Here is a 16,095-nt window from a genome sequence, read left to right as displayed (position 1 = left end):
CATTATCGTACACGTAAGATAGAATTACATTTTGTATGTATTTTAGTATACGTGCAACTATCATTGTAGACAATAGAACGACAAAGATTTATAGCTGGTATTACGCACAGCGGATCTTTGGGTCTATAAATCATCGATATCGTAAAATTTGCTGATTGTGAGTAGTAATAGTATTTTTGAATAACAATACGTTTATTGATATATCTTCTAAATATATTCATTTTATTTTTATTGACCTGTCGATGGAAACAAAATGTCTAGTGCCGCGTAAGCAATTATTTGCAACTAGTTTGATCATTGGTAAAAGTAATTATCATTGAATTACTTATTATATAATTTTTAAAAATATCTTTGCTTTAAGCTAATCATTGCATTCATGTATGAAATTGTAACGAAACGATCGGTTGCATGAATTGCTTTGTTCCTGAAATTCTCTCACTTTTTTAATAACCTTGAAATAGATAAACTGTATCGATTATGCATTCATCCTTAGTAATAAGTGACAGTAGTATAAAAGTAAACATGGTAATAAATTTGTGAAAGATTAGAGTTTATAATGTTCAAGTAATTACTGGTGAAATGAAGTACCTATTGGGTTGGCAAATAAGTGATTGCGGATTTTGTCATTAGGTGGTATTGACAAAATCCGCAATCACTTAGTTGCCAACCTAATATATTGCAATATGAAGACTTGTTGCAGACTTGTAATCGAGAACATAAAATGCGTTCATGCACATATGAGCTGCTCATTTGCTAAATCGGTTAACCTCACAAAATAAAAAGTAGACAAAATTGATGTGGTTATATTTATTGTCTTTCAAAATTGCTTCTATAATATGTATATAATACATAATACAAATATATACATAATGTATATTAATGTACATAATATAAACTTAAATAAACATTGTTGAATGTATTATTATAAATGTAATTTTTATCTAGCAGCGTGCAACATGTATAGAATAGTATGCTGAGAATAATTGTTAATATTATTACAACTTTCGCATAATTAAGGCAGTTAATCGGCTTGGCTTATGAAAATAAAAAGAAAATGCTTAATACTATCAAATTTATATTTAAACAAAATTTTATTATATGAGACTACTATTACTAGTGTGTAGATTTTAATGTTATTATCATCAAGATAAATAATGTAGTTTTTGTTAGACCTATTCAAGCACTCATTATCATAATTTATGCTGAAATCCTTTTAATAACCGTGTTTGATGGAAGGAATTTATTTCAACAGGATCAGCACATCTCTCTTTTTGTCACAAATCTGCTACACTGCCATAGGATATTGTAGAGGTTGGTCCACATTTTTCAGAACTACTGGATCTATCTGTTAGCCACTTAACTATTAATGACATTGAACTCTGCATCTTTGTTAAAATCATATTTGAATCTTGTAATGTTGCGTTTTGACCTTTCTAACTTTATCCAATACATTTTAAGCCAATTTACTGCTAATTCTGCAATTTTAACCTTTCCTTTACTGATTGAATTTTCTGATGGCTTTGTACAGAAAAAATCCTTCTGAGTCGTTCCAACCACATGAAACGCTATTTTCTTTTTACTGGTTTTGAGCAGTTTTTTAGATATCAATGCTTATAACATGGTCAGAAAAACAATGAAATATGCATGGCTAAAGACAAATTGTGCTATACATAGATACAGTTCAGCTCTAGCGTTAACTGTGGACTGTAAAGTGTTAATTGTATCTTTTTTAGATGTTACTTTTTTTATAACAGGATATGACAACTAGTTTGCTTATTGTCTAATATGTACAATTGTATTAAAAAATTATGTAGGAAGGATGGATACTGGGTTACATAACACCGGACGTAACATCCTCCCCCCGTTCAGAGGGTACCAATCAAAAGCTTTTTAAAGATAAAATTAATTGGATCTCCCATCAAACTCCTTGTCGATTGATAGTTAGCCGTATTCCGCTAAATTGGGCTGGCTCGGTAGTGAAGCGAGCCACTTGAAGCCTCGATACAGGATGCTCGTTGCCATCTGACTGTGTTCGTCCGGATGTTGCTGCCGTCGCCAGGATGAACTTGATGACACGGCCGAAGAGCCGTGATATTGAGGGCACATTGTCTACCTCGTAGTCTGGATCGTCGTTGTCTCTGTCGTTGCCAAGAAAATTCCAGTTGAAGTCCACGGCCCAGGAAGTGTCGTGGACCACCTCGGACCTGGTAGTGTGTCGAACAGCTCAGCCCAGGTAATGTCGAACACTTCAACCCAGGAAGTGTCGTTGAACACCTCGTCGATTTCATGAAAGCAAGTAAGATTCATATGAAGATCCGACGTGGAGACGTGAAGGATCTTTACCGTTGATTGGGAGATAGGACTCCCTCCGCCGATCCATCCGAACCGTGTTTTCTTGGTGATGATCCTTAATGGTAGCACTAGCTTGACCCGTGGACTTTTCTTCGTCTCGTTAGAACAGAGTCTCTTGATCCAATTATCCGCCGAAGAAGAAATCAGAGGCATCTTATCTGCCGTTTGTTCAGATTCCTTCCATTCAATTGGATGTGGTAGATTAGAATTTACAGCTGCTAGCGTTTGTACCCATCCTGGTTCACTGTGTCGATGTTTATCTGGTGCTGGACTGTTCCGCCGTGGTCTTCTTGATATTATCGCCGCTTTGCGTGCGATAGCGTCAGCTGGTTCCCCGTAAAACGGACTGTTCTGACTAAACTCTGGTTTTACAGACCAGTTGCTGGGTAAGTAGTTTTGCAGGCTCTGAATTGGCCAGCATTAAGCCTAATTTGTTTCTGGGAGGTGTCACCATGCTGGGACTGTGCAAGGAATGCGCTGGTTCGTCCTTCCTGGCGAGTTCATCGGTGGACCTGGTAGGCCAGATGGAACGGTTTGATTGCTCTGGAGGGTTCCAAATTTCTTCGTAGTCTGATAATTGATCTCCCGAAAGATTTCGATAGTGAGACTCCGAAATATCAGATCTTTGATAGTGTTTTGAGTTAGTACGAGCTTCTCGTTCTCATCTTTCTTTCGGCTTGCTTGTGCTGGGTGTCATAGTTGATAAAGGGATGTTGGGCGTCGTGGCATCCGTGATTGGAGCTTGGTTCGATATTGGTGAGTGCACTGACTTCGTTGGAGGCGAGGGCAACTCCAGGGAGAAGTTTGAGATCAGAGATTTGTTCGATATGGCGCTCTGTGGACTCAGTAGAAAAGCGTTAAGGTCTGATGGGATGTTCTGTAAATTACTGGTATTATTTGAGTGATTCATCGCGGTTTCAATAGCAATAACAATAAGGAACATCTCGACTTGAATATATTTTATAACAAGTAAGGGCCCTAACTATATTTGCACAGCTAGTGGTCACCTTGACGGAGGGATGGATTCTGGGTTACATAAAGAGTCACCGGACGCAACACAACCAATTTAAAAATATATTAATCATATTCTGCAACGTAAGTTTGCTTTATTGAATATCCCTTTGACAACAATTCTAAGTAAAAGTAACTAAATAGAAATTTCTAGTAAAAGTAAGTTTGACATAAAAGAATTTATTTTATTTGATAGATCATATCACAACATATTTCCATTTGGTTGACCTAATTAAATAATCGTAACTATGCTATAAATAATTATAATTAATAATTGAAGAAGGAGACTATCGGAGCAGAAAGCACTAATTCAAACTCGGTTCATCACTTCCTGCAGTTCCCATTATTTGTTTCAAGATACCGCATTAGAGAGTAAAGTGTGCAACACATGATATTAAATATAGTAATTTCTTATCATAAAGCAACCGAGTCACGATAACAGTTAATGTATGCATTTCAAATGCGCAAGTTATTTCACAATTGCCTGTCACGATGTAGATCTTATCATCTTCGATTTTAAAAATACGTGTACTTTTGCTTTTGCAAACTAGCATACATTATCTTATCTTACTTTCTATTTCTTATCGTGAAAATTCAAATATGTTTCTTCTATCTCTTCATTATTATTTATTTATATTAATTTCCACATTTGCATGATCTGACATAAAACATATTTATTGAAATAAACAAAATCGATTGATAAATAGAGAAAGAATATTATTATTATAGTGAAAGAAAATAATAGACTAAATAAAACTAATATTATTAATAATTAAGTAAGACGTTAGATGATGGCCAAAAGTTATGTTTATTATTTTTTAAAATTGAAGTTATTTGAAACATATTTATTATGTAAATTAGCTTATTATTTCTGTAAATTAGTTATGGTTTATCTTCAGTATAATTATATAAATTTAATAATTTGTGGTAAACGTCCTATCAAGAAGTTAGCAATCTTTATAAATATATCACAGAATATTATTAACAATGCTTTGATAGTATTGTTTATTTGATATTTAAGACGTTCGTTATCAATTAATTCTGATTTTTAATTTATTACATTACGAAAAAACGTGTGATATAATCTTACTACGAACTTAACAGAAGATTGTATTTTGACATAAGAAATACCACATTTTAGAAATATTACTGGTATAAAGCATAAACAAAATAGTCACGGTTATAGGTGGCAACAAAATGTTACATAAACTATTTACAATTAGATTACCTTAACGATGGAAATTGGTAGAATATTTTGCGAAATGCAACATAAATTTAATACGATCTATTATTGCACGTGGGTGCATGAGATCTTCTATTGTACATGATCTTGTATTGTATTTCATCTAACTTGACCATTTTAAATATCTCTCTTATTTCTTAGGATAGGAAAAAATATCAAAGAAAAAGAATATTCAGTTCGAAGAGACAAGTGTAGTGATAGGCAAAAAAAAATTTCTCGAGGTCACTTTTTTTCGAGATTTCAAGGTCTTCGAAGTATTGATCTTGAGAAAATTTTTTTGTCCATTATCACATTTGCTCTTTCGTACCGAATATTCTCTTCTTCTGGTATTTTTCTCCATCATAAAAAATAACCGAGATACTTAAGCCGATCAAGTTAGGTTAAGTACCCTATATATTCCATATTTTTCTTTCTTTACTTTTTCTTTCCTCTTCTCTTTGATATTTCCATCAGGTTACCTCTTAAAATACGTATTGACTTTGTACGGCAAAAACCATATTCAATCGGAAATTGTAATTGTTCAACGGATGTAATTTGTTTACTTGTACCGTAAACAATTCCTTCTTTCACAGAAAAAGATTCACTGCCCTTAAATCTCACGAACAAAGAGGTTGCATGTGAAGAACAAGTCTGAATTCTGTCCACGATGACCAGCTCATAAATTACGTTCAAAAATTGGCGAACCGGTTCGTGATATATAGTAATTTCATGTAATTCGCTTAGGAGATTGAAGCGTAGAAATTGCAAACATGTTGTACTTGTTATCTGCAATGACAAATTAACAAGACGAATAATGTAGTTCCCAATAATTCCTACCTTAATTGATTGTGAAGAGTGAAGAGACCAATTACGTTGTCACGGGATTATAAGATGACAATTAGATGGCCCTGTGTCAAAGAAGAAACATCCTGCAGACGCAAAGGACCGTGACCAGATGACAGTGGAAAAGTGGGCGCTTCTGACCTGCGACCGAAGGCAGCCCCTCCAGAGGGCCCAAACCGTAACACATAAAAACGCTCCCAAAATCAGCACGCGACATTGTATTGCAAGACACTGAATCGTACACACTCTGTCACACTCTGAGCCGTTATTCTGTTGGATTGAATAAACTTCACTATCATATCTAAAGCTCCGAATTTATTTCCTGATTTATGAACGTTCGAACTACGACGCGAATCAATCACTGGTGACCAGTTAATTTAGTGATTTCTTGTATCTCCTATGTGACAACGTCAAAGGAAGAATTAAAACAAAAATTATTAGAAGAATGTAAGTGTATCATGCAAAATTATTTACAAAAAATTATAACATACATGCCAAATCGATTACAACATGTAATAAAACAAAAGACTATCCAAGAAGGTATTGACATTTAAAAAATTCATATAATATATATGTGTTTCTTATGTAAAATCATTGTAGAAAATTAAATGTTCGAATATTTTTGCGAAATAATACATTTAGTACACACATTACAAACGATTAATACATTTCCTAATATATTATTTGTTATGCCACAAATTATTTAGTTTAAGTAAATAAAATTTGCGTAAGAAGAATACATGTTTTATTACGATAAAAACAAAAAGTGCGTTAATTTAATTATGTTCAAATCTACAGATTAGTAGTAGATAGAATACTATAGTGCCCAAATATTAATAAGACTCACTGTATTTCACGACGTAATCTGTAATTTCTTGTTCCTTCGTAAATAGCATACTACTTTCTTATTAAATGTGAATATAAATGTATAAATGTGATGAATAAATTCAATTTCAGAAGAATTAAAATTTCAACATTGTTTTCTAAAGAAACAGTTGAGTTGCTACCTATGATTCTTTTGATACTTTTCATCTTCGTAATGGGAAGAATACAATGCAATAAAAAAGGATTGTCTTTGAAAATCAATTTTGCACAAAATTTTGTTTACAAACCTTCACCGATTTAGAGGTGTAAAATCATTCTATTGTAGTCTTACACTTACTTTTTGTACACCCTGTACATACTTCCCTCGTTACCTGTTCTGGTGTTATAATCCCCCCTTCCTCAACTATCATTACTTCTTCGCCTATCTCTTCCTGTTCAGTCCGGCGTTAACCTATGATAATAATTTGTGATGAATACCCTATACACAGTGTTTATGTGAATAGTTGAAATCTAACTATTTCCATTATCCCATTTATTTTTTATTTGTTAGGCATCTTCAATGTTATTTGAATATCAATTTCCTTTCAATTCTATTTTCACTTTTCTGATTTTGAAAACATATTCTACTATCGTCTAGCATAAAATGGAGAATATTTTGAAAATCTTTTATGAAGATTGTGCAAAATTATTATGATTCTTTATGTAATAAAAAAGTAATGTAAAAAGGTGGAATTGTTATTTGTTTTACTTCATAATTCGACGGTAATTAGAAAAATTAAAGAAATTTGGTTTGTATCACTTAATTTTCCATCTTCTACTTTGGAAATAGTGAAACGGAAATAAATTTTTATTTTAATTAAATATCTTTTTAAGATGAAATCTATAAAAGATGGTCTGATAAAAAAATATCCCATATAAAAATATTTTCTTTTTTCCCCGTAGAATAAGAATCTGAAGAAAAAATATAATTTCCATTTAAAAAGTGGAAGTTGACAAGGGAATTTGATCTAATAAATAAAATTTCCCCTTCGAAATCATGGAACCTTTATGTATCGTAACTTTAGACTTGAAATTATCAGGTAAGTACATTCGAATTAATACATACCGTATATATATGGTATATTCCGGTACTATCGATGGTTACTTTTACTGTTACGTAATCATTATTTATGAGCTGGTCTAGTCGTAATTGAGCAAATATAAAAAATTTGCTAATGGATGTAATTTCCCTCTGTCGCAACCTGCGTATATGGCGAAACATACAATTTTCTTTTTAACATTCTTCGAGCACGAACATGACCGTATGTAGATACGAATAGAGTCAGAGTTGGACAAAATGTAGAGAACAAATATCTGAAATCCTATTTTAAATAATAGTTTTACAGATCAAATAAAGTGGTATCAAATTTAAATAAAATAGTACTTTACATGAAGTGAAACAGAAAATAAAGTATTTTTCTTTTGATAACCTTGTTACAGACGGAGAATATCTGGCCTCCAACTGCACTTTTTGAATTCTATGAAACGGAAACAGAAACGCCTTTATTTTCAAACATTTATCTATACAATGGGACACAATTGCGGTTACGCTAGAATAACAGTTTTGAGTAATTCTGATGAACATCTGGAAGGTACTGTCCCTGGCAATTTTGAAGGATTATAAACGTAAAACGTAAAATAAACTCTTTGATCCACCCCCACCAGAATTTCGATAATTCCACTTTTCGAAAAATTAAGCTCCTCGGATAGAACGTTATGAAAAGTTGCTTCGCATTGTGTTCATTAACCCCTGAACCTACAACTACTGACATAACCCGTAGTACGATGATCGGGCCAAACGTAAATATTACGGGCATAGCCCGTAATAGATGATCGGACCAATCGTAAATATTACGGGCATCGCTCTTGGTACGTACTACACAAGTGCGAATGGCTCGAAGGCTGCGCGAGCTTGTTTTCGGCCCAAAATTCTCGAACGTAAATCGTAGGTTAAGGGGTTAAGAGCTAGTATAGTGAAATCCGACTAAAGCTTTCTTTATATCAACGTTGACCCTACACAATCCGCAAGATAACCTAAGTTCTGTTCGAAATTTCTACAGGCTGCCCTTAGTCATAGAAAAATTCCAATGCGTCGTAATCGTGTGCCGAAAAAAGGAAGATAACACATAATCACACTCACTTATTCGCAACATACACATATTTGTAACTATCATTTAATTACAATACACATATCTATGTTTCTGCATCAATTCGAGTATAATTATTTAAACTCTAACATTTAAGCCCGCAATCCTTTATCACATAGTTGAATGTATCCACACGATACGACTTTGGCGTTCGAATTGCGTCGATTTTTATCAGGTGATCTTGTATCAAGTTCGTTTGCATCTTGCAGCTTCCCGATTTCGCATTATGTTCAGCACGTAATTTCCGTGACTTAGTTTCAGGTTCGTCCGCAAATGATTCTATTCTAAAGGCTTCCTGATTACTCATCAACTTTGTCCTCGCGAACAATAATCCTAGTGGCTCCCTGACGCGGCGTCGGGTTTGACCGTATATCGTATACCTGCTAACACTGCTGGCACGCGACCATTGAAAATGCTATGTTTGTTTAGTATTGTGTTGGTAGGTCGGTTGGCTTGTCGGCTTTACGATGCGATATGCAGTTAAGACGTAGCGTAACCTTACTTCACGCATTTGCCTTTCACGCTGGTCGAAGCCCAGGCTCGTAAGAATCTGAAGCGTAAAATAAAATATTTAAACTTTGAATTCAGGTATTAAGGTATTAATGTATTTTATGACAATGAAAATAAACTGAGCATAGAGACAATGTCAAAGCGCAAAAAGCCATAACTTTCACTTTAAGTATTGATTATTCGCATAGGTTATAAATTGCATCATTCAAAGTTTTCATTACACAGGTTCGTTACTTTGTGGATAAAAAATTAATTTAACGAAACAGTTTTTCAATTGCAACAGGCCAGTTGTATTATGTATGCCTAAAAAATAACTTTTTCATATGTTTGTATTAATTTGTTAATACTTTAAATTCACGATTCATTACCGTCACTAGGTCTTTCTATAATGAAAAGTATTTATGTTTCATATGTAACAGGAAATATTTCATATTTATATTGATAGTTATAACGAAAGATATTATATCAATATGGGATCATAAATATGCTTCATCAAAAGGACTATAATAAAAATATGAAATAGCATCAAATTGCTATATTTCGATAGAGCACATAGACAGATTGGTGACACATTTACTTTAATAATATAATTTATTTTAATAATACTATGCAAGTACAATACACAATAATAATATTTTAGTAATAATATTCATTTTAATACCACTTCAAAGTGTTGCTTATTTTTATTTTTGTGAATTACGAATAGGATTCACTTTCTTTCATTTTATTATGAAAGATATTTTATATACTTATTTTGATTTCTATTATGTTATAAATTTGATATTTTTCCTTCAAAGTTTTCTAACAAAGAAATACAATGATGCGATGTTTAAAGGCCAAATGAATTAATTTTGGAGATCAGATAATTGATTCCCAATCATTAATCATCAGCAATATCGCCACCTGATGTTTTGATAAAGGAAAGAGTATCAAATACTAAAATGTTAAGAAACTGTGTATATTAATAAAGATATTGTAAATAGATTAATATATTTTTAGGAATAATATTTGATTAAAAAAAATAAAATATCTATTTACATATACGCTGTCTCCCTCCTCCCTCTCTCTTTCTCTTAAGTTGAAAGTAGCATCAGTTCAATGACACATTATGTAATATGGCATTGTATAATATATCATTAAAAATATATGATGATTAATTACTTTGTTCAAATTTAATCAATTAATTGACATTTTTACATTTTAATATTTCATAATTCTATGTATACTGTATATGACAATATATGGAAATGAAATACAATTAAAAAAATTATAGCTTATATTTACAGGTATGTTAAAAATATTAAATATAAAACTATGAGAAAAAAATAATGACTTAAATATAAATATTATATACAACATACGTCTCGATAGTAATTGAAATTTTATTTATCAGGAAAGAGTAATAAAGATATATTTTCAAGTAAACTAAATAAATAGCTAATATAAATGTTTCGTCGACCATTCGCGGAGAGACGCGATCGCGAGAAGGCACGTCAACGGGAGTCGTAAATTCCCGTTACGATTAAATAATCGACGCCACGAAATGATCGATCCCCTGATTTCTGTTACGACAATAGGGGTGGTTCAACTGAAATTACACTGAATTAGCAGGTATAGAATAGTGTTTATTCCAACAACTTTATATAAGAAAAATAGTTACGCCGATGCGTATATATAAGTGAAATAAATGACTGATTTAAGGTATGAAACTCGTGTTGAATAAGTGTAGAACTGTTGATGACTGCTTGAGCACTCGCTCGAGAGTGCTGGACTCGGAATTGGAGTCGGAATGGGACTGATTTGGAGAGAGTGAGAAACTGAACTCGACTGCTGAGCTGCCCTTAAGGTGTCTCGGAGGAAACCTTGCTGTGGGTGTGTCCTTCGACCGAAAAACAGCCTTTTATGATGAACATGTGTTGGGTTTTTCCCGTCTGATGACTGTCCACTTTCTCCGTGATTTTTAAGAGCGCCTAATAAACTCAAGGACCTTTCCAAGACCCCGCCATAAACTGCAAATATTTCTCGAATTAGAGAATTCTCCAGACATGCAATTAGACTGGCAAACATTTGTGGAGACAATGCAGCTAAAGGCTAATGTCTTTATGGTGGGTCATTGCGTCTATTGAGAATCGGGATGGCTGTAGGTTGACCGTTGGCTGCCAGGTAGCGAGGGATGGCGCGCAGATATCCTACGCGACGTAACAATAAACATAATATTAAATTTTTAAGAAAAGTGAAGATATTGATATATAATTGCTAAGAAAAGTGACATTCTAGCATATTAATTACACACACACATTTCATATGTTTATATTTTATAAATCGCAAGTCTTCTGTTTTTTTATTTTTTGTCTTATAAAACTACTCAGTTCTATATATAATCATAACTTAATTATAGTGCATATATACATTTAAGTATAAACATGTATATAGTTTATTTATATGTATATAGTTTTTTCTTATATAGATTTTTCTTTTAATGATTTTAATATCTTAACTAATAATTTCTTTGATCGCTATTATTTTCCCAGCTTTTTGATGCATATCGCAAAATTCATGAAGAGGTACATAGAATATTCGTTATATGCAGTGCCGGCCCTGCATTCGAATGACATATATTTATGTACAATATACATTTTTATATTGCAAACTAGTCACTGACTACACAACTTTCTGTAATTTCATCAGAAATGTCTGTCGCTCAGCAGCAACATAATATGAACAAAATATCTTTTACTCGGCACAGAAATTATATTGAATATTGCATCTCCTTATTCGATTTAACAATTGCATACGGTAATAAATATTAAAGCCCTAGTTGCGTTCTATAAGGCATAAACTAAACCAACTACATTACTAAATTATCGAATTATCAAATACAATTTATTTTTATTATTTTATTTATTAATTATCAAATACAATTACTAAATAGTCGCAGACATTCCGTTAAATTAATGTATAAATATGACACTAAAAATTTGATAAAATTGCATTTAATTCGTTGTAAGATATAGTTTTATATTATGCTATATTAGAAATAATTCTTGATACATAATTCTGTATCTATAAATTTCTACAAGTTATATATACTGTAGCATTTTACAGTTATATTATATACCTATATGCTGTTTTGTATAACAATCTTGATATTTTATATATTTGCAATAATTTTATTTTGAAAGAAGAATCAGGAGAAAAAGAGAATTTGTATCTGAAATAATTGTGACATGAGATTAATTTTGAAGGATGTTGTTTTGGCATAATAATACTTTTTAATTTCACAAGAATTATTAGAAGTATTAAAATGTAGTGCAATATTTAATATTTTAAATTAAAAAGTGAATTTTTCAATTTTTACTTTTTACATATTTTATATTGGTTGTATGTTATAGGTTATGTAGTAATTGGTTATGTAGTAATACTCAAGGTGTGTTCTCATTCTTCATTGCCTCACGATGTCAGTAAGCATCAATTTTATTTGTAATAGATGGTAAACTAAATAAGTTTGTATGTGTATACGAAGTCATTAACCTTCTGTGTGTGAACTCTAATCGTTGCAAACGTCATAATTTGGGTTTAATTCTTGCTTATGACTCTGATATCATGAATGAGATACATTTATCAAACAGAATGAAAAATAAGATAGAAAAGTTACTATAATATATGCGTATACTAACATAGAATAAATAAACTTCGTTCTCTTTTATATAGACTTGATAATTACGTACAAATCTAATGCATTTTTGTTGTGCAATAAGATTAATAATAATGTTTTCACTTTTTTTACTTTCTTTCATATTTTGTGAAAGTAAACTGTTTTTTCTAAAATTATATTTACTTTATAGAAATTTTTAAACGATCTTAATAGCTAAGTTATTACTTATTAATAAATAACATATTCTTCATTTTAATAGAAATTTGGAAAATTTTTTAATCAGTAAATCATATTTTTACTGTTATGATATTATTCATGTTTCCAGCAAAAATAATAAGTTTATGATTTAACGATATTCTTGCATCATACGGTTTACTTCACTTCACATATGAATTACTGAATGATTAATTAGGGCAGATATTTTTTTGTTCAAACGAATAAAGATATCTACTACATTTTGGAAGAATACAAATAATTTTTTAGAATATTATTACTTTAATTTATTTAACACGTCAAAACGATGGGTTTTAAGTTTTCTGTTTTTGCAATTACTAAAACCATGTTCACATTTTTGACCTAATTGATGTTTTCATTGAAACAGAAATAAAATTATATGTACCTATTTATTTTCATCCTATCACTTGAATTATAAACATCTGTTTATTCAATTACAAAATTTAGGCATTTAAACATTTAAGTTTTATTTCATTTTAATATTTTGATTTAATAATTTTATTAGTATATAAAAACCTATATACGTACATTACAGATTAGTCATCCCAATGTTAGTAAATATTGATAGAAATACAAGTTAATGGGTTACAATTATGGTTCACATTTATTACAATCTCCTATTGTATTCATTAATATTCATTACTATTTTATCTTAACTAAATTGCACTGTACTATATAATTTATTAAAATATCTAATACATACTCCACAGTATCAATCAATTAAGTAGACTATCTAATGCAATTACTTAACACTAACCATATTGATATGCTTATGTAGTATTGAATGCTAGTCATTTACACTTCAACCTTGACAGCGTTATTTTTAATGCAGACAAGCTCGGCATACCCCATATGATTTCATCGGAAATGGATGCTATATATTTAACAAATTTACCATTTTATCAGTAACTTGATGAAATTGCCTTGGCTTTTGAATCATCATCATTCGGACGAAGCTTTAATGTGCTTGCATATATGTTATGTTTATAGTAAAAAAATGTTCGGATTGAATATACGTATCACGGGATGTATGTATATATGTGACATATAGTAGTATGCACATAATTCGTATCAACCTGACACTGATTTTATACTCGTCGTGATTTTATTTGATGCAGTTGGCCCACGTCCCCCACACTGGCAATGAACCAAAATCTAAATAAAACAAAGACAAGTGAATGGGTCCAAAAATTGATATAAGCTGTACCAAAGATTTGCATTTAAGTAATGTTTTATGAAAAAATATTATCCAAAATATATTTTTAAAAATATATAAAAATAAATATATTATAAATATAATATAACATTATATAATATAATATAATGTCACATAATGTTATACAATATTAATATTTTATTATATTACATTTATATTATACATATAACATAATATTTGTTATATAGTAATATTTAATAATAATATTTATATTATAATATGTTGCATAATAAATTGTAAATAATAATAAATTTGTAAATAAGTTGTAAATAATAAATCGCAAAGTTATAATTAATTATAATATTTATGTAATAAATAATATATATAATATATATGTAACATATGTAAAAATTTTAGTTTTTGAATTTTGTTTCTGTTACTTTTAGGGTATAACAATATTTAATAATTAGAGTATGGGCGTTTATGCAAGTTCATGTATTTGTAAATATGACTAAAGAAATGGAATTTAAATAAAGGTTTATTTCCCACACATTATAATGAATACTGTATTTTGGATATCTTATATATTTTTGCATATTATGTGCATTCTATGCAAATATCTTCAAATTTTTCAAATCAGAAATCAAAATCAGTAATCCATTAGAAACAGTTTCCAAGAAAATATTATCCGTGAAAATATGAGATAACACAAATTTATCACTTTGAAATATTTTTGTGATAATTTAATAGGCTGCTCATATTGTTTATATATTATGTGTGTTTTGGCATAATTTACTATCCTTGTCACAGTGTGGTAGTTTTTACGTTTCAGTTTAATTAAAATTATAGATAGAAATGAATATTAGTTGACTTTCTACATTGCTTCTTAATATATAATATTATATAACATATAATATACAATAATATCAAGGAGGAATTGGAAAGGAAGGAAGGAAACTTATATTTTATATCTCTCATTTACTATTTAAGGAATGCGTTGAAAAAATTTATTATAAAAAATGATTAAAAATCATTTAAAAAATTATTATCTTCATTAAATTTCTTTCATACGTATCTATGCGTGAAAATATGTTTGTTTTACGTGTTTGAATAAATATTTATTTTTTAGGTTACATCGTAAAAGTTTTAGATCATGTACATTTAAAACCGATTCAAAATAGATAAGAATATTAAATGATAATTCAGGTTATCATATCTACTGACATTATATTCTTATTAGCTTCCTAATGAAGTTCCCATTCCATTTGACAAGATGTAGGGCTTCTGTTATTTATGCGACTATTCATCAAGACATTATAGTCGAAAGCATTATACTTCGCTCGGTTGATATTCTAATGAATTATTTCCTTAATAATCTATGTAATACACGTAGATTAGATTTGATTTATAAATTTAAAAGAAAATAATTTTATACCATATTTAAGGAGAAAAACATAATTCTTGATAACTGTATACGTAATATAATGTATTACAGTTAATTATCTAATACTTATGTTTTACGATTTATGTTTTGCTGTTTTAAAAAATAATTTTTCTCGAGTAATTGAACATATATGTTTAACTACAAAAACAAAATATGTGTATACATATCAATAATAACAAAAAGACTATAGTAGCTAGTTTATTAAAATTATTTATTTAAATAATTCATCCAAAAATTCTATAATTACTTTACTGAAACAAATATATATATACGCTCATTTTTCTTTATATTCCTTACAAAGTCATATTCTTTATTTAATATAGTTTATACGAAAAAATTTTGTTCAATAATGTTTCAATTTTAAGACAAAGCACTATCTTTTTCCTAAATTTTATTTGATTTACTTTTTACATGAAAATTCAAGCATAAATGTTTCTATCATTTTTTCAACACTTTTATCCCTCTTTTTGTCATGAAAATTAAAAGATGCAATTTTTAGATTGCTACTTGTAATCTTGTCAAGTTTTGTACAATTTTGGAGATTAATTTTATAACCATATCTTTTTTGTTTATTTATCTTTTTGTTAGTTGAGCTGTGCCGCGCGACAAGTTATATGTATATTTCTAGAAAGAAATGTTTCCCGCATTTACGTAAGC

At 30.2% G+C, this 16,095-nt stretch overlaps 1 protein-coding gene and 1 long non-coding RNA gene across 2 annotated transcripts in view; one reads left to right on the top strand and one right to left on the bottom strand.

Moving 5' to 3' along the window:
- LOC122577332 overlaps positions 1 to 7,782 on the top strand; it is a 39,815-nt gene extending 32,033 nt beyond the window's left edge. Inside the window, exon 14 of the mRNA XM_043748618.1 lies at positions 7,733 to 7,782. Coding sequence (XP_043604553.1) covers positions 7,733 to 7,767 — 35 coding nt within the window. The 3' untranslated portion in view covers positions 7,768 to 7,782. The remainder of the gene's footprint in view (positions 1 to 7,732) is intronic.
- LOC122577341 lies at positions 979 to 7,805 on the bottom strand. Its single transcript, XR_006320219.1, has 3 exons — positions 7,723 to 7,805; positions 7,359 to 7,614; positions 979 to 6,704 (listed from the first exon to the last, which is right to left on the bottom strand). It is a non-coding gene; the product is annotated as an uncharacterized LOC122577341 (long non-coding RNA).
- Positions 7,806 to 16,095: the final 8,290 nt, after the last annotated feature.

This window comes from Bombus pyrosoma, linkage group LG18 (assembly GCF_014825855.1).
Source record: "Bombus pyrosoma isolate SC7728 linkage group LG18, ASM1482585v1, whole genome shotgun sequence".
Classification (NCBI taxonomy): Eukaryota; Metazoa; Arthropoda; class Insecta; order Hymenoptera; family Apidae; genus Bombus; species Bombus pyrosoma.
This window is presented reverse-complemented; position numbering and strand designations above follow the sequence as displayed.